Consider the following 20,078-nt stretch of genomic DNA (forward strand, 5'->3'; position numbering starts at 1 on the left):
AAACGTTATGTTTTTCCTATTCATTAAATCCTGTAATGTGGTATTTATATTTTGTCACCAGCGGTTATTTTGATATTGGGTGGTGGATCGGTCGACTTGTTATTAAAAATTTCACTCTGTATTCGTCTTTCATTATGTTTTACAAAATACCTCACCCGCGAAATCCCGATACAATGCTCGGGTTGCTCGGGAAATTGACGACGCGACTATGTAAATATGAAAAATTTCGATCGCAAATATGTGTCCAAGCACGCAATCCGTTTTCCGTAACGAAAAGGCTCAGTAGTAATGCGATCGACTGTCACATTGTCGAAGATGCCTCCGTGTCGTAAATCAACAACATGAGCATGAGCCATTTGTCAGCTTGCTGCCAGAGACGAGAGCATTTTCGAATGATTCCGTCTTATACCTCGAGCCAGACTTGGATAACCAAGATAATTCGTAGTATAGTGCCGGTAAGCTAATGTGCGAAATGTTTCTATGCCCTAACTTAAATTATTATCAATTTTCTGGTTCTCCTGTAAATGCTGCAGGAGAAATATATAATACGAAACAAGCCAAGCTTGCTGTAAAGACATCTGCCACTATCTTGCTTATGAGAATAATCTCTAATATGACACGAACTGAACTCGAATGAATTTCAAAGTTTTCGCGAATTCAGTAATTCTAATTCTAATCTAATCTGAAAAAACTGTAGGAGCGTATAGCTGTAATTCTAATTGTGGTCTAATTTGAAAAAAAAACTGTGCAGCTATGATTCGAATTCTAATCAGATTTATAGCTGAAAATCTTCTGGTTGTACAATTCAGCCTCGAGCAGAAATTTGCAGTGTCTCTCTCGCTCAACAAGTAATTTAAGATGCTGAAAACGCGTTCAGTTAAGTTCAACCTTCCGCATAGCTGTGAAATGTATTGATACTCAACGCATGTTTCATATGTTCCACAGAAACAGCGTTATCCGCATTCACGTATCTTATGTATTTTTGCAATTCCCGGTTGTAATCCTCCCGTAGTGTGCTTCGCGAATGTTTACGCTCGCCCGGATTGCAATCATGTTCAATACAGTCTATTGAATAGGAGATTTGAAGCTCGGACATCAAAGACGGATTATCCGACTGTGCTTTTTCGGGGCCCCGGCATTCCTCCGAGCGCGTGTTTACTTTAAAAGCGTTCGCGCAGATTCCAGGCCTTGCTGACTCAAGTATAACACCTCTCTCCTGGGCACATTTGATAGCGATTATAAAACTATCAACGTTTAATCATGCGCGAGCGCAAATCTGATTTAATCCGACGGGTACCCACTTTACTCGTCAGAAGTAGGATCGCTACTCGATCCTCTTGGAGCTAATCCAATAAGCCGAGGAAATAGGCGTTGAGGCCGGCGGATAATGTTTTGCTTCTTTCTACCGACTGGTCCCGGCGTATTTACATGCGGATGTGTCAGCCGCGTGCGGACGTTGGGCTTGTAATTGAGAGTATTCTTCTCGCATTTACGACCGGTCGGAGTTGTGGTTCGAATCAGACGATTGATGCAATAAACAGTCTTTCCCACGCCTTCAATACCGGGAACGGCGGCAGGCTCGGAGTGTCAGGCACACATCGGTTCTCGCATTTCAGTCTTAACAGTATGACATTGAATGATATCTTGTACAGCACTTGGACCCAGTAGGCCCCGTACCCAATTTATATGACACTAGCTTACTGTCAACTTAACAACGAAATATTACTACTTTTGGGAAACACTCAAGTATATTTTACCTATTTTCACTATACCTACTCAAGTGGTTTTTTGACTACTTCCACTTCTACCTGAACAGTTTTTTAAGCAAAACTACTTACATAACACACGTTGAATTTTGAAAATAGTTGACATCACTTTTACTGTGTGAAATCGTCATAAAAACCTCGTGAAATATCCGCCACAGTAACTGCCGAATATAATGTCGAAGACTGTATCTGTTTATATTTATAGCATTATTAGTCCATTTGCGTCAGTCGCGAAGATGCATCTCGCCATGTATATATAGTAGCTACCACCGATTATCTGGCAGAGGTACATGCGAACCCTCCATCAAACATACTTTTCGAACTACCTATACTGGAGTACTTTTCAGAAATTTCATTTTCTTTTTCCACTTAAAGCAGTGTTGTCAGTTGTCACACCTTGACAGACATCACAGATTTCGTGTTGTCGGGAGAGGCCGTTCACACTTTCTGTTGTGAGCCTTGTAGTCGACTTTTTATCAACCAAGTCTGTTTCTACAGAAGGAACTCGTGTACCATCTAACAATAGTACATTGAACGCTCTCTTATTCGAGTTTTCATGCTGGCGACGCCCTATTTTGTGATACGATTGTTGATTTGGTTGCTGACGATTAGCCCTGACGAGCGCCAGTCAAAATAGTCGGGTTTATTTCTGTTTGAGTGGCAACGGGGCCGGTGGCAACGGACCCAACGGTGACAATACTTTGACCCGATGACCATCTCTGGCTATGACGTTTGTCGTGTGTGAGACTGTCGGTTATTGCGGTGACGTGTATTGCTTTATTCGATCTGTCGTCGACGCGAGACATCCTGATCCCGGACGCAGTGTCTCGATGTATCCAACCCAACATACAATGTTCTTTTGACACCGCGGCGTCGGTTCAACCGCCCTCGTTCCAGCATCGGACAACTAGATATTTCTATTTGTCTGATTAGAACAATTAAAGCGAAACGCCAGTTCAATTCCGCCTGGTTCAGCTGAAGGTCGCGAAGACTAATTTTGAATTCGTGGCACTTCGACCTAGATCTACAATTTCAGCGTATAATTCGGCGGCACACATCCCGCGACCATTGTTGATATGCACATGTCTCTATTCCCGGTACTGTTACTGCTTCGCTGATCATTTCTCTCCGAGCGAATGCATTCGCGCCTGGAAGTCTGACCCCGACATCTTTACGATCTTCATCCATCTTCCGCGGGTCAATCGCGCGTCACGTATTAAAAACATTACGTCGTGTGATCGGTCAAAAGTGACATGTTTTGATGCATTCAACAGCAGGTTGTCCGTACTGCCTGCCTGCCTGCCTGCCTGCCTGCCTGGCTTCAATACATGTAAAACGTGTTTATTCAAGTTTGTAATTGGTCTGGTCTTGGTCTTTCATTTTAGCTCCAGATGGTGTCAGTGTTATTATACCATAATATCCTGCAACACTCTGAAATTCAAAAGGCTTTTACCACAATTTCATGTGTGACGCCCATGATTTATGTCGGAGTCGGAGGACAAGTTACTTTTTCGCTGTAGCGGTAATTCGGTAATCGCTATGATGTCATCATTCAGGGGTTTCCAGGTTTTGTAACGCAGTTCGTTTTGCGTTTTGACATATCCTGGACACTGGACAGTAGGGCTGTTCAAAAATAACTAGTTTTTCTGGATTCCAGCGATTCAGTCATTAAATTGTCAGGTTACCCTAAAAAACGCTGCACACCAAATTTGGTTCAATTCTAACAAGTCTAGGTCTCCGCAGATCCAGTTAAAATTTTTAATTTAAACAAGAAAATTAAAAAAAAAAAATTCAAATTTTTCTGTCAACCCCATGAAATTGTTGAGCTGTCTTCTGAGACAATGCAAAACAAATTTGACTCAATTCCAACTAGCAGAAGCGGAGTTATTGGAGTTTTTGGTTGATAATTGTTGGATTATCCTAGATTGATCCAAGACAGCTCAACAATTTCACGGGGTTGACAAAAAAATTTGAATTTTTTTTTTAATTTCCCGGTTTAAACTGCAAATTTTAATTGGATCTGCGGAGCCCTAGACTTGTTAGAATTGAACCAAATTTGGTGTGCAGCGTTTTTTAGGGTAACCTGACAATTTAATGACTGAATGGCTGGAATCCAAAAAAAAAGTTATCTTTGAACAGCCCTACTGGACAGTGGACATATTGATAATTGTCAAAATCATTTTGTCATCGTGCCTTCTTCAGGAGCCATTGCCAGGGCCTCCACTGCCAAAGCAGTCTGCCCAGCCATGTATCTAAGACTAACACGGGCGCTGATTTTGGTGAACTTGATACAAAGAATGGGTTGCTGATAGTTCAGATTCCGCTTTGCGTTGGAATTTCGATCATTCGTCGCCTCGTTACGAAATCAAGCCTTTTTTTGGGGTTGATTTGTTATTATAGCGAGGATCGATCTTATCGCGTCGGATGATTGAAAGGAATTCAAGTTTTAAACGAAGATTCTCAGAATTTCAAAAACAAGGCTATCCTCGCAACAGATTGCTCTTTTTTGCCCACCTCCAACAACCTGTCGAAATGAGCTTCGCTGAATTTTATTATTGAGTTTGGGTATGCATTAATAGCCGGACCATGACTAGGTGCACAAGCGTAGTCACAGTAATAACATGCAGTGTCTCTTTAAGTACATGGCTTATCTTGTTACGGCGAAATAACCGGAGATTCTATACGCGAATATCCGGATTTGTCATCACATTATCGATATCCAGGTATCAAATTTCTGAATTCTACACCGCAAACCGGATCGCATTTGTTATCTGGGGCGTTCTGGACGACAAGGACAATGGATTCATAGTATCCCGATTGGTGAAGTAGTGAACATTATTATAATTGGCGAAACAATTATCTCTACACGCAGTGCAGTATCAGAAATATATCCCATTCCTGATTTGCTCGGAGATAGTCAGCTGATGCTGCGTAAATTGCTGCGGTATTTACGTCATAATCGCAATAATTCTCAAGTGACGACGCTCCTAAATAGCAGCCTCGGTAAAAGATATACCATCTAATATTCTAGAAACGTAACGAGTGTCTGAATTACGCCTTCATTTTTATAATCCTGGTTTGCGGCTTCAATGCACGTAGAATGTAGATGTACATTTGAACCCAGATGTGCCTAAATTGCGACAGGAAGTAGGTCGGTATCGCAGTACCGGTACTCAAGTTATCGGGTTGAATAACACGGAATTTCATTTTCGACAACGGCCTCCTCAAAAACCTCTACCAATTCATGCGAATTACCTAAACCGTTAACCCATATCATTACCGCAGCGGATCTTGTTTCGGATTTATCGCAAACAGCTGTGATGGGTTGTAAACTATTTTTAGTTCTAGGTTTGAAAACGCGTACATTGTCGACTGAATGTTAAGGCCTGAATAAACTCAAACCGCATAATTTGGACGAAATTCAAACGTAGACTTCATGATATAGTAGGGTTATTTTTTGGTGACATAATCAGTTCGGAGTAGCAAATCGGCATTGGGGTGATGAAAGGTTACGTCTCTTCGATTCCAGGCTCCTGCATCATTAGCAGTTAACTGGGCCTGGCACAGAGTGGCCTATATTTTGCCACCAGTGAAATTTCGGCACCGACATTAGTACACAGTCGCCACCTGTAGAAGTGCCCGCCGTGTGGTAAATAAATAAATAATAAAATAAATAAATAAGTGGTTGCACTAAATAAATTATGCGTTAGAAATAATTTAGTTTGGAGACAGTAAGAAAACAGCCTGGCTGTTATGGGTTATTTTACCTTATGAGTTTCCCATCCCTCGAGAAAGCACTATCGATAATTCCCAGGCAGTTTTTGTGTAATATTGCAATTACCTTAACGCCCGGCCGATTCCAAACAACATTCGACCTCGGGTGCGATGTTTACGGTTAATTAAGTTTTATTTGCTGAGTGGGGTCGCGATCCCGACGGCCAAAGGTCACAGGCATTTTCGCCCCATCGCGGCGAGCAAATGGGGCGCCCTTCGAGGATCATAACCAATCAGATTAGCGATCATGCGTGACGCGGTATGACAGTGACAATTTCGCGCATTTGGAGTTTTTTTTTCGAAAAGCTGTTTTAACTTGTCGCCTAAAAATCAGTCAGTGATTATTATATTTGCAGTACAGAGCAGGGGTTCTTAAAGTGGGCGCGGACTAGTTAATAGTTATGCGTGACATTATGGATATAATTGGAAAAACATTACACACAAACCTAACAACAAATTGAGTGGAGCACGTGGGGGCCCACGCTAAATAAAGTTTAGGAGCCCCTACTGTAGAACAATGTGCTATGTTTCTACATAACGTACTTTTCCGCGCACACTGGCCTGTGCAGTTTCTGTCAAATTCCTCACGCATGACAGTTCTTTAACGACGCAACGCTTCGATTTCAGACCAATACGCGATACTACCATCTGGAAGCCTTCTAGTTAAGAACGCATCGGCGTCGGCTGCGAGCACATTCCGATGCCAGGCGCAAAATCGAATCACTTTACAAACAATAGAAGCGCCGTATCCATCGACATTGCAAGTTGAAGGTAACTGTCGCTACCTGCCTTTTGAGTGTTGCGCCGAGATTGGAATTACGCTCAAATTGCGTCTGGTGTATGAAAATCGAATCGCGCAACATCTGCATTTTATCAGATCGACTGGAAAAGGCGGGCATAATCTATCCGCACTCGAACGAAACAATAAACGTGACGGCTAGGGTGGGGGAGAGATTGCTAATGGCGTGCGTATCTGATGATCTATCCAAGACGGTTTGGACTCGCGATAACGGAGACGTCCCATTCTCGGCCGCAATAACACAAGGTCAGTAACCCGCTCGAGGAGAGGATTGTCTCTCACTTACTAAGTCAACAACCCGCCGCGTACCTAACATAATCGAAGCGGGAATCAATGCGTGTCAAATTGCAACCGTTTTCAATAGGGCGTTAATGGCGAGCCGGATTGTATCGCGTTAAATGGATTGGTATGATTGATTGTTGTATTCGTGGTGTTTTTCGACTGCAATGGTCATTTACACCAGGCCGATATTCCATATTCTAATTCCGTAGCTGCCGACTTGTAGCACGGCCCACTTCCAGACACCGGTTACGCGGATCAGATCGCGAGGAGGAGCCTGGATAAACCTAATGCTAGCTCTCACGACTTTGCTATCCTATATGTTTTACCATCGATAATGACGGTTGATGTGTTATGCTAAGGCATAATAAGGCGTGTAAATGCTGCACTTGACTTTACGACCCATTATTTGGTTACTAGAATAACAAATTTTCTCAATTTCCGGTAATGAGAATCGTGTGTTGTAAAATGCTATACGTTCGCTGGTTCGCATAACCTAATCACCTCCCATCACGACTAGCATGTAACTTAACTAACGGATCTGCCCTTGTCTAGTTTAACGACCGGTAATAGCGAGGGAAGCCTGTAAAACATTTTGGCCATAATAATTGGTTGCGGTGTTACGTCACCAAGGGGCTTCATTCAATGATGACTGCTTCCTTCGCGGAATTTATGAGGCAGAGAAATTTAAAGCCCTTGGTTTGGTCACACGCCAGTTCTATAGTAGTTACTTTTCTGTCAATATGGGAACCACTGACCATCCTTACTAGTACAGAGACCAATATAACAATTTTCTTCACGATAATTTTCAGCTGGACTCAATTTGAACACCACTGAAGATGATAGTGGAGTCTACAAATGCAAAACGAGTGAAAATTCGGCACAAGTGCAATACAACTTGACAATATCAGGTAATGGGGATTTCAAATAGGGTTACTATTGCTCCACTAATTGAATAATCGCAAAGATACTCTTGTAGGTGCAGAGGTTCAATATACAGTTGAATAGAATATAAATTTTAAAATGAATTCGGATATTTTCGGCTGACACTCGTCAGGGGTAATCGTCAGCAACTAGAAAGAAGAATAGCTGATTTACAATGTTCTTTCCAATTCTCTACTATCAGCTGACGATTACCCCTGTTCCAGCCGAAAATATTTATTTATTCCAATATGAATGTACTATTTAATATTCGCTACGAATGCCATTCCGAGACGCACGATAATCTATGAAAATAACACGCGTGACATTATTTTGTACAGGTCCGGCTCAGTGTCGCCCGACCACGGAGACATTCTTCAACTTGAACGCGATTAACGGAAATTCCATCACAATGGGATGCTCCTCGACGCAAATAGGATCCACCTGGCGGTGGTATCACAATGGCGAGAGAATATCGGATGGGGAAGGTTTGTAACGAATGCAACCGCCAATGCGTCGATGTGGTGTTTAATAAAATGGGTTTTTATGAACTCTCGATGCAGGATCGACGCTTCTGATATCTTCCCCGAAACTTGGGTTTTATCAATGCTTCTCTATATCTGATGGTGAAGAGTGTTCCGTTGTCTTTACGGTAGATAATAGAGGTACGTATCGTAATTGCTGCATTGCAGTTCCTGTGTTGCGCTGTGCACCGTTTCATCAAGTTTTATAAACTGCGGGTTTAATATTGAAACGGTTTACCCCGTATGTCAACGTAGATATGCGGTGTATCCGGGGAAGTAAATGGAGTTTTTCAACCTTTGACTAATGTCATGTCACAACGAAGCTGTGGATGACTGAATACTAGCCATATAGAGGGGTCAACGTAGTCAGCGTGTGTACTCAAGTAGAAGTAGAAGTGACGTCATCAAGTCTACTAAAGTAGAAGTAGCGACTATAAAGACATGTCAAAACTACTTCAAGTGAAACTAGAAAAGTATTCAAGCAGTTGCGAAACGTAGATTTGATCGAGGGTCGAATACTCGCTTACTTTCAGGAGATAATCGGAGGTTTCTGCTTCCGAAATTGCGCAGCGCATTTTGCGACTAACGCAAAATGACGATTGACCAATGACACCACAAATAGGCGTAATTTTCGCAAAATATATTCAGTTACCATGATACGGGAACTATTTCGCCCAGATGTTATGACAATTTCACACGTAAACGCGATGCGAACATACCACAAAGCTACTTTATGCGTTTACAAGATTTGAAGTACAAGAATTTTTGTCTTAAAACTGTTGAGTAGATGTGGAACGCGTTCAAAAATGAGCAAGTAGTTTTTAAATAGGGAAAACCTACTTGAGTCATGCGAAAAAGTGGAAATTCCTCTATACTGACCAACCCTGTTTAATACCGACTCCACCCCATCATTGTCTAAACCGCAAATTAACATACCGACAGCATACCTTAACCAGAACGAGAAACGGTTAATCGCGCTGCATATCGCTGCATATAAAGCGAGCGACAATCCCACGTTTTTAACGCACGGAATGACCTCCCGCTTTTATTCACCAGCCGACGACACGACAGGCATCATACTCGATCAATCCGAGGATTATTTTGCGCTGAAAATGGACGCGGTAAGGATGAATTCGATTGCATACCAACACTGGGGTGGGTTTAACCCACCCTATTTCTTTTGGTTCTATACTATTACCGAGAAAACCATTACCGAGAATGGACAATACCGAGAATGCCATTACCGAGAATAGACATAACCGAGAATGATCATTACCGAGAATGGACACCACCGAGAATGGACATTACCGAGAATGGACAATGTCAAGAATATAGCTTACTGGGACTGACGAAGTCGAGAAATTTATACCTGAGCATCGATACCGAATGTGGCAACGCCGTGGTGCACACACACACACCTGTTCATAGTGTTCATGTGCATAACATGCCTGCATTGCATATATTGCATTCTCGGTAATGTCCATTCTCGGTGGTGTCGATTCTCGGTAATGTCCATTCTCGGTGGTGTCCATTCTCGGTAATGGCATTCTCGGTAATGGTTTTCTCGGTATTGTCCGGACACCATTTCTTTTTGTATACAGGACAATGTCCCGCCTCCGGTTGTAGAGAGAAGTGGCATTCCGTCTTCTTCTACATCGCACACCATCAAATGGACAGTGCCTGTCTCAGATGTGAAGTTAATCAGCATCAAGTACTACAAGGTAACGTGATTTGGAAACGACTTTTCTATCTATAGTGGGTTAATAAGAGTTCTCTACCAGTTGCAAAAATTTTAGTCAGTTCATATCAAATAGTTCATTTTCATAAGCAGGAGAATTACAAGTGTCTATACACCAAGCTTGGCACGTTTTGCACTATGCGGTTCTCCTGGAATATTTCTGGCAAACTAAAAATAGGGATAGAATTAAAATGAGTGCATAGAGCCCTCTCACCAATTAAACTAGAATTAGATTACCGACATTCAGTTCTAAGTAGTGTAAATAACAGAACTAGAATCCTCTAGTCCCAGTCTGGTAGTAACCAAGCGTTACGTTCTCCGCGAGCAGGAGCCTTACGTCTCGGCGGAAGGCAAAGTGTTCCGTTACCCGGACAACGTGGTGAACGTCGTGCCGGAAATGGAAAGTTTGGCTATCAAGGGCTTGGAGCCTTCGTCGATGTATTCCGTGGAAATGGTGGCTGTCAGCGAGCAAAAAACTCGAAGCGAGATGATCATATCGAGCTTCAGAACCGGCGGTAGGTATCCGTTTTGGACGTGATATGTCATACATATAGGCCTATACTCCGTGAGGTTGTTAAGTTTTCTAAAAGAACGATGCTTAACAAGTAATGCTCACTACCAACCGTTGGAAGCGACATTGTTGCAGTTGAAAGTTTTGGATTCGCAAACATAGCCTGGGCGGTGGGTAATCCCAGAATTATGAATAAAAAACTCCAAATAACTTCGCTTCTACAGGTTGGAATGGACAATTCTCACCGCTTTAGCGCCCCTAGTGGACGGTTGGCGGTCGTGATTTCGCCTCCATAACGCTATAGCATCGTGTGCCGTGCTATTCTCGTCGTTTTTCCTTTCTGGAGAAATGTTACTGCGAAAGTATGAGCTTTTAGTCGAGCTCGTCAAATTTGTTTTGCATCATTTTTATAGGCACTTCAACAACTTGATGAGCTTGACAGTCATGTTTGAAATATAATAAATTTTAAAAAAATATTTCAATTGTTCATGCGTCGGCTTCTACTGGTTGGAACAGAGCCAAATTTGGTGTGCAGCGTTCTTTTAGGCGACATAACAATATAATTAGTGAATTCCCGAGATCCGGAAAAAAGTTTATTTTTGAACAACCCTACAATATTCCACATTTTATGTACGGCATCCCATGGCGGGACGCATTGATTTATCACGCATTGACGCACGCTGTTTCTCTCACAGATATCGAATCCACGCCTACGACCGTCACCGAAATCACGCCTCAAGTACCTGCAGAACGTAAGATTCGATTTACCACTGTATTATACATCCAAAACGCCTTCCCATATCTCATATTGACTTTGCAGGTATTCGTGTGCCGCGACCACCGTCCAAGCCGCGCGTGAACGAGATCTCGGCCCGGCAAGTCTCTCTCATGTGGAGCGCTCGCGGTAACGGCGGCTCCCCGATTAAAGGTTACGAGGTAAAGTTCCGCGCCGAGATTCTCGCGCTTGGCGCGGCGATTACGGACTTGTTTTTATCTCGGGCAGGTGCAATTCAAAGTGGACAAGGGAGAGTGGGAACCCCACGGGGAGACGAAAAACTATCCTTACGAAATCGCGGGCTTAGAAAGAGGTATGCTGTGTTAAGCTATGAATCAGAATTTTTTGATTTCGTGGCTATAGCGCCAAGAAGTATTGTCTTTAATTACCGCTCAATTAGGTAGTTCTAGTTGTCGAATTAGAACGAATTCTTGTCTAATTTGTGAAATGTTTCTATGCAGTTCATTTAAAATCTAATCTAATTTATATTTTCACTGAAAATGCTACGGAAGAACTGTATGGTGCGATTCGAGTCGAGCTTGCTGTACACTTGTACAGACATTCGCTATTCTCAGAACTTGATTCGATGTCCAATTTTTTCCACACTCAGTAATTCTAATCTAATTTGGAAAAAATGTGTACCGGTAGCTATAATTCTAATTCTAGTCTGATTTGGAAAAACAATGTTTAGCTTTGATTATAATTCTAATCTAATTTGAAAAAATGTGTCGCTATAATTCTAATTCTAATTCTAGTCTAATTTGGAAAAACAATATTTAGCTTTGATTCTAATTCTAATCTAATATGAAAAAATGCGTTGCTATAATTCTAATTCTAGTCTAATTTGGAAAAACATTGTTTGGCTATTATTCTAATTCTAATCTAATTTGGAAAAAATGTGTACCGGTAGCTATAATTCTAATTCTAGTCTGATTTGGAAAAACAATGTTTAGCTTTGATTATAATTCCAATCTAATTTGAAAACTGTGTCGCTATAATTCTAATTCTAGTCTAATTTGGAGAAACATTGTTCAGCTTTTATTCTAATTCTAATCTAATTTGAAAAAATGCGTTGCTATAATTCTAATTCTAGTCTAATTTGGAAAAACAATGTTTAGCTATGATTATAATTCTAATCTAATTTGAAAAAATGTGTCGCTATAATTCTAATTCTAGTCTAATTTGGAAAGTCATTGTTCAGCTTTTATTCTAATTCTAATCTAATTTGGAAAAAATGTGTACCTATAATTCTAATTCTAATCTAATTTGAAAAAAAAATGTTTAGCATTTATTGTAATTATAATTTAATCCGGAAAAGCTGAAAATTTTCTAGTTATTCGAGTCTGCCCCGATACCCCTTCATTTAAAGTGGACAACGAAAGATTTGATATGTACTCAAACAGAAACTTTTAAAAAGTCCATCCGATCTATTGATGGGTGCTTGAAGTGCATTCAATCCGGGCATCGCCCGACTGAAGCGTTTTTAACCAAGTGCGATTTCTTACTTCACCGTACTAATTCGCTGCCCGCTTTTGCGTTCCAGGGAAGTTTTACCGGTTTCGAATCATCGCGTTCAACAGCAAGGGCTACTCTAAGCCTTCGCATTCGTCCAAGTCCTTCCCGAGGAGGCAAAAATCTCTGAGCCACCGACCCGAGATACGCGCCGCGATCGCGGAACAGTGGGACACCATCAGAGTGGAATGGGAGGTATGGCGAAATAACTTCCACATATCTTTACGCCTGGACAGGATCGAATTTATACGCAGCCCTACATTAGGGCTGTTCAAAAATAACTTTTTTTCTCGGATTATCCTTGATTAGTGGATAATCCGTGGATTATCAACGAAAAACTCCAATAACTCCGCTTCTACTGGTTGAAATTCACTCAAATTTGTTTTGCATCGTCTTTGAAGACAGCTCAACAACTTTATGAGGTTGACAAAAAAATTTGAAATTTTTTTTTCAATTTTTCCTAATAAATTAAAATTTTTAAATACAATTGCGGGGTCTTATACTTGTTGGAATTGAACCAAATTTGGTGTGCAGCGTTTTTTAGGGTAACCTGACAATTTAATCAGTGAATGGCTGGAATCCGGGAAAAAAAAAGTTATTTTTGAACAGCCCTACCCTACATGTGCTTACTAACGAGCCCCTATTTTACCAATAGATCAGCCGAGATTTTCAAACTGCTGCCGACAACTCTGAAAATTTCAATATCAACCAATGCATCGGGGACTGTAACACAAAATTCCGTCCGATACATACGGAATTACGCAAGTGTGGCACAATAAAAACTCCTTCGTATCAATGCGCCCCGAGTCAGAAATTACTGAAATAACTTTTTTCCAGATTTTTGCGGCTATCAGCTAAAATTGTTAGCTTGGATAAGAAACTCCACATCGTAATTACGTTGTCTACAATAACGAGGCAAAACAAATTTGACTCAATTCCAACCCGTGGATCCGAAGTTATTTGAGATTTTCGTTTGTAATTCTGGGAATACCCGCTGCCGATGCTATTTTTGTCGAATTCAAAACTTTCAACTGCAATAATTTCGTTTCTAGCGGGTGGAATTCAGCCAAAATTGTTATGCATCGTTTTTTAGACAACCTAAACAATTTCATGGGGTAGTCAGTGAAATTTGAACATTTTTTTTTCAATATCTTATAATAAATTCAAAATTTTTGAACTCCTGCAGCTTCACAATCTACCGGTTGGAATTGCGTCAAATTTGGTGTGCAACTTTTTTTGCCTGCTCGACAATTTTAGCTAATAGCCGCAAAAGTCTGAAAATGAGTTATTTTCGCACAAGCCTACCGCATGTTTAACGTGAGAGGTGTCTTTCAAAAGCCTAGAACGAGAGGGGGCCCGTTCTATAAGTCGGAAGCTTAGGAATCATGTTAAGAATATACCCTTAGTTATGATCTTAATAATCGGCCTGGTCAATTGACTATAGATGTCGAGACACCCGTGAATACCAAACAGCAACGACAACTAACGTATCTTCAACTATTCTTCTGGAATGTAAAATACGAACTAACTGAAGAATATTCTGTTCAGTACGACATGGCCCCCGCGCATATCAACGGATATTACATCTACTACCGGCCGACCGACTCCGACGACGAGGCAGATTACGTGAAAAAGATCTACGACTCCGTGCCGTCTTCTGTATACAAAATCAGAAACCTACAGCCCGGCACGCAGTACGATGTCAAAATGCAGGCAAGGCGATACTCCTATTGTGCGCTGAAGTATTATCCAGATTCTACACGAAAAGAGCGTGTTTCTCACGTAAAGGGTGGCGCATAAAAACATAACCCAACTAAGAATTATATAGCTGTCATAATTCCTACGTGCATGCATAATTTGGATTAAAATGTAGCACTCGATTGTCGATTTATACCGCGGTATAAGTCTGAGGCAGATTCTGGTTTCTTGTGACACAGGTGTATATTCACACCCATATATCAGGGATTGTACACTGGTCGAAATACACACCCTTTTCGCTGAGAATGTAGATATATTGCCGCGATTTTCTACTGAAGTACAGGTATAGGTAAGTATTTCCGAGCTATACGCCCGAACTAGTCCAATTATCAGTAGAAAATGAAGGGTACAGCTACTCAAGTAGAAATACTCAATGCAAGTACAAATTACTAGCTACTTCATGTAGGATTAGAATAGGAAAGATAGGTCGACTAAAGTAGTTATTATGGCTATCTAAAGTACACAAAGTAAACATATCTACAAGTATATATACAAGTACGCTGATCTTGCTTGAGCATTGCTTAAGCCCTCTTTTCGCCTCGATTATTCGAAATTTCACGCCAGTGACGTCATATTTTGTGATACGACCGTTGACATACAATGTTCGTTTCAATTATCTACTAGCTTCTTGGGGGTACAGAACTTCAATATACAATTGAATAGTATATTTATATTGAAATGAACCCGAATATTTCCGGCTGACGCTCGTCAGGGGTAATCGTCATCAACTAGTCTTATCAACAATCGTATCACAAAATATGACGTCACCAGGATGAAATGTCGTATACGAGAGCGTTCAATGTACTATTTTTAGATGGTACACGAACTCTTTTTGTTGACACACCCTTGGCTGGTGTATTTTGATAAAAGTCGACTCCAAGGCACACAAATTAAAGTGTGAACGACCCCTTCCGACCTTCTCTACTAGTTGCTGACGATTACCCCTGGCGAGTGTCAGCCAAGAATATTCGGGTTCACTTCAATATGAATATATCATTCAACTGTATTATTACTTCGTTACTGATTCTAGATATTCAATCCGTAACCGATGCGTCTTTTTATGCAGGCATACAATCGGCTGGGTCCATCTCCGTTCTCAAACGTGATCATAACTGAGGTTCCCAAAGGCCCGTCGCGTTCAGAAGAGGATGAAGACCAACAAGGTAATCCATTATATTCAGTTCTAATGCTTTACCACTGTACGAAAGGGCCAGTTAGTAAATTGATACAACATCACAATATCAAGCCTTTAATGACGCGAGTAGGCACAAGATGATTGCTAGCAAACTGACACGCGACATTTGATGTTTCAGACGACTACAGGTCGGACGTGAACGACCCGGCCCGGGCTCAATCGCACAGACGCAGCATGATCTACCTCATAAGCGGCATTATCGTGGCCGCCATTTTGATGGTGCTTCTTTTCACCGTGTTCTGTTACTGGAAGAAGCGCGCCGCCAAACAGCGCGAGGCGACGCCGCCGTCCAAGGCGAATCACGGGAATTCAGCAGGGTGGGTTTTACTTCTGTATTGGCTTCTAAACCTTACCGTTGAAGTGCTTGGCGTGCATCTGTGTAATACGGAGGTGGTCATTAACGAAGTACCTGTGTTCTAATACATTTGGACGGCTATTGTGTAATACGGTTAATACTATGCAATTTCAGGTACAGCGCCGGGAAGCAATGTGACCACATCGGCATGTCCAAACTAAACCCAAGCGGGCACACGCCTTCACACAAAGCCTGCAGCGCCAACCACTCTCCATCAGACACGAAATGCCACTGTTCTCGCCACCATAGCAACCATTCCAGCCTAGGCCGAGACGCAACAAGCTACCACTCTTACCCTGTGTCTCCAGTTGGATTCGAATACGTTACACCCAACGGGGGTTATACGGGCATAAACGGAGCGCCAATGCACGTTATCATGGACCCGAGACATTACGGGATAGGGAGATGGGTTCGCGGCGGCGAATTCTGCCATATTATCCCGGTCGACGCGCGTAAAATGAGCGCCGACGCGAGCCAGCGCGAGGTAACGCGCGTCAACGCGAGCGGGCAGATGGTGACGCGCGCGTTCGACGGCAACGTGACCACGGACGCTGTCAGACACGATCACGGTTATCATAGTAACGATGATGGCGCGCGTACAGGGTCTGATTCGCAGCTCGAGAAATCGGAAGATGTCTCAAATCAAAGCGACACAGACGCTGGTACTTCGGGTATTACGACTATAGTAGAGGCGCCTACGGACAGTAGCTCGCCCACGCCTGAGGAAGGCTTAATTAAAAACGCGGAATCTAAAACAGATGGGCCTTCAGACTGTGAAGGCAATGTCGAAGTGGAATCGACGCCTTTTTTAATATCGGACGACAAGAGCTGATGATCAGCTGAAGTTTTCAGTGATTAGATAGAACTTTTGACACTTACCACTATCAAAATGAAATCGTTATTTTATATACGAAAATTTACTATATAGTACATAATTCCGTTCGCATCACGCTCAGTAGTGATGACTCTGAGCTAGCAATGGCTACAAGGACATCACACAACCGAACTATGGTGTCACAATTACCGCCAAACGACAATTGTTTTTTGGTTGTCCAGCAATTTTTGATATGCGCAACTGGAACGAGTACTAGAACTACTTAATTTTCGAAATCTGCCACTAGAAGTAGAGCTTGAACCATTCGCTAAACCAGTAGTTTGGTTGTAAGTCTGCATGATGACCGGGTACCGGTAGCGAATACGTGACGAATTCATACCGGTGCCCTGTTTCGCATTGCTATAAAATCCGTTGCATCTGTCGAAGGCCGGTTTTATTATGTTTGCTGTACGGTATTTGTACACGCGCTTTCGAACCTGCCATGTTGAATATTTTATCCTTTCTGACCTCAGACGCGATATCCGTGCTTTCATATTTTCGTAAACGATCGTTTTCTGTTCATATCTCTGCTGCACTGTCATAATTTTTCGTATTTTCAGAGTCTCATTTTTAAAATCAGATAATGAATAATATCTTTGAATTGTTATCGCCGTGTTTGTGAGCCGCTACTAGAGAGGTAGTATTTGTTACAGCAGAGGGACAGTGTCAACCTATTAAGTAGACGAGACCGAAAATATTGGCAAGACCGCTCGTGTTTCACGGGTTTTCGATATCGGTGGAAGTCATTTTCCAGGAGCGGCATTCTTCGTGCTATCTGCTCTCGTATTAAACCTTTGCAAGTCAGCGGATGTGCAATTTGTACATTGCCCTCAAGAAAGATTAGGATGCCATATAGACACTAACGATTCTGCGTGATTGGAACCCACATGCCTTAGATGTCGCAGTACTATAGGCCGTACCACTACGCTACCGATCACCGCGGAGATTGTGATGACAAAACAGTATTGACATGCTAGGAACTAAGAATCGTCACTAATCTTATTCGAGCCGTATAAATTCATATTTTTGGGTTCTATACCAATACCGAGAAAACCATTACCGAGAATGGACATTACCGAGAATGGGCATTACCGAGAATGAAAATTACCGAGAATGAACACCACCGAGAATGGACATTACCGAGAATGGCCAATGTCAAGGATATAGCTTACTGGGACTGATGTTGTCGAGAAATTTATACCTGAGCATCGATACTGAATGTGGCAACGCCGTGATGCACACACACGACCTGTTCATATGCATAACATGCCTGCATTGCATATATTGCATTCTCGGTAATGTCCATTCTCGGTTGTGTCCATTCTCGGTAATGTTCATTCTCTGTGGTGTCCATTCTCTGTTGTGTACATTCTCGGTAATGGTTTTCTCGGTATTGACCGGACACCATATTTTTGCAGGCTTTCGATGTTAATGCGTAAATCGCGGTTACTATACCAGTGGTGTAGCAGCATGTGCTATGACTTTAGTTGAAAATGCCCCCCCCCCCCTAAGTTAGAGTTATCATATTTTGGAAATCTGAAAATAGGACACTTTTCAGACTTGCAATACCGGAAGAAAATCCTAAAAGTATGGTAAATTTTTCCCACTTCGTGGTCGGTTGACTAACAAACGGTCAGCTTTCTGGCTCAGCTTTTGGGAGTTCGTCGTCCTTTACAGCTTTAAGAGCTAAGGTGATGGATCGATTTCAGTGAAAATTGCCATAAGCGAGCATTGAAATACGTGGTCGTGTTTTGGAATCCATCGACTTCGATTTGATATAAATTGGAGTCGTGAGTCCACACTCCACACACATGACGCTAAATAGGAAATTCGTGGTTCGCACGAAAGTGACGACCTTTCACAAAGTCGGGAAAAATTTACCATTTTACGGATTTTACTCCTGTATTCATAGTTTGAAAATTTTGAAAAAGTGTCATCCTTTCCCGCCTCCAAAATATGGTAACCCTACTTATGCATTTTGTTACCTCGTAAAACATCAATAGCCGCCTCAAGACTGAACTTTTCGGCCTTTCGCCGAAGCGAAATCAGCTACAATATCCTCAAAATCAAGTTTTTGAGAAGGAATGGATAAGGTTGATAGCCGATCATCATTCATGGTAGAACGTAAATTTGACTTAATCAGTTTGAGCTTTGTGCAGCTCCTGTCACAGCTCGCAATTGTAACATCAATGGCTAGACAAATTTCAGACACGAACATAACTAAGGTGTCGAATCAAGTAGGTGCGATTTAACTAACCACTGTAAAACAGCAAACGCTGTTGCATTACGATCAAACGTGGGTTTCACTGCCCCGCACCAGCCTCCTAAATCTGTATTTCCGCAGCTAACTCCAATTTAACAATACTGATCATAATCGAAAGCTATTGTTGTCCTGGTTCCGGAAATACAATTTAAAAGCTGGTCAGGGCAACGGAACCACCCCGAAATAGCCGTCAAAGTCTGAAAATCGGCATTGTTCCGAATGAAATCCGTCAATACAATTACCATTATCATGGTCCTGTGTGACTCGGCTCTGAAGACTTTGTTATATCGAGCCTCCCGTCTACCTTGCATGTAGCATTCCACTGTTACATTTTTGTAGTGTGATGTTGATATGTAACGTATACGAATAAAGATTCTCCCTCTCTCTCTCATTGTATTGCGGCGCTCCGATTGTTCGGAACAATCGGCCTTGGCGGCTATTTCGTAGTCGCTCCATTGCCATGCTCACATTTTAATGTACGTGTTTTCGGAATCAGTGCGACACTAGCTTTCGATTGACACCAGTTTGATTAAATTTTAGCTCTCGGGACTACCAATTACGCTGCTTTATCCGGCTGTGTGCACTGTTGTGCAGCCTCATTTGCCGCCCCTGGCGCAAACTTGAACCGTGAGATGCCCCATCATGCTGTGGCATAAATCTGTCATAAATTTTCTGCGTGGCCGAAGTGGTTACCCGACATATGAGCATTGAGCACGCGACACAATGGATACAGACAGTTCAGCATGGGACAATTCAGCACGCGTCACTTCAGCATGTGATTTTAAAACCCAATCGTACCCTAAAATTAACCCTTATATATGTCCTAATCCTGACCCAACCAAAACTCCATCCGTAACCCGTAATTTAACCCACATGCTCATGTGTGGCATGCCCATGCCCAATTGGTGCATGCTAACTTGTCTCTGTCTGTGCAACACCACTCTACCAGTCTAGTACAAAATTCGATCAGTTTTATTGGTGTCAATGTTTGGAACAAGCTGCCACCTAATCTCCGCAATTTAGACTCTTGTGCA

The 20,078-nt window shown here is 42.1% G+C and overlaps 1 protein-coding gene and 1 long non-coding RNA gene across 2 annotated transcripts in view; one reads left to right on the forward strand and one right to left on the reverse strand.

Moving 5' to 3' along the window:
- Positions 1-17,388, forward strand: part of LOC145445156 (brother of CDO-like) — a 54,663-nt gene extending 37,275 nt beyond the window's left edge. Inside the window, exons 8-23 of the mRNA XM_080323301.1 lie at positions 6,168-6,311; positions 6,418-6,585; positions 7,431-7,529; positions 7,881-8,027; positions 8,103-8,204; positions 9,120-9,184; positions 9,665-9,784; positions 10,130-10,316; positions 11,008-11,064; positions 11,133-11,248; positions 11,316-11,400; positions 12,631-12,794; positions 14,148-14,312; positions 15,424-15,520; positions 15,671-15,869; positions 16,022-17,388. Coding sequence (XP_080179427.1) covers positions 6,168-6,311; positions 6,418-6,585; positions 7,431-7,529; positions 7,881-8,027; positions 8,103-8,204; positions 9,120-9,184; positions 9,665-9,784; positions 10,130-10,316; positions 11,008-11,064; positions 11,133-11,248; positions 11,316-11,400; positions 12,631-12,794; positions 14,148-14,312; positions 15,424-15,520; positions 15,671-15,869; positions 16,022-16,739 — 2,633 coding nt within the window. The 3' untranslated portion in view covers positions 16,740-17,388. The remainder of the gene's footprint in view (positions 1-6,167; positions 6,312-6,417; positions 6,586-7,430; positions 7,530-7,880; positions 8,028-8,102; positions 8,205-9,119; positions 9,185-9,664; positions 9,785-10,129; positions 10,317-11,007; positions 11,065-11,132; positions 11,249-11,315; positions 11,401-12,630; positions 12,795-14,147; positions 14,313-15,423; positions 15,521-15,670; positions 15,870-16,021) is intronic.
- Positions 1-20,078, reverse strand: part of LOC145444885 (uncharacterized) — a 208,776-nt gene that overhangs the window by 67,612 nt on the left and 121,086 nt on the right. The gene's annotated exons all lie outside the window — the stretch shown is intronic.

The sequence above is a fragment of the Botryllus schlosseri genome, chromosome 8, assembly GCF_051294905.1.
Source record: "Botryllus schlosseri isolate E-star chromosome 8, Bs_hap1, whole genome shotgun sequence".
Classification (NCBI taxonomy): Eukaryota; Metazoa; Chordata; class Ascidiacea; order Stolidobranchia; family Styelidae; genus Botryllus; species Botryllus schlosseri.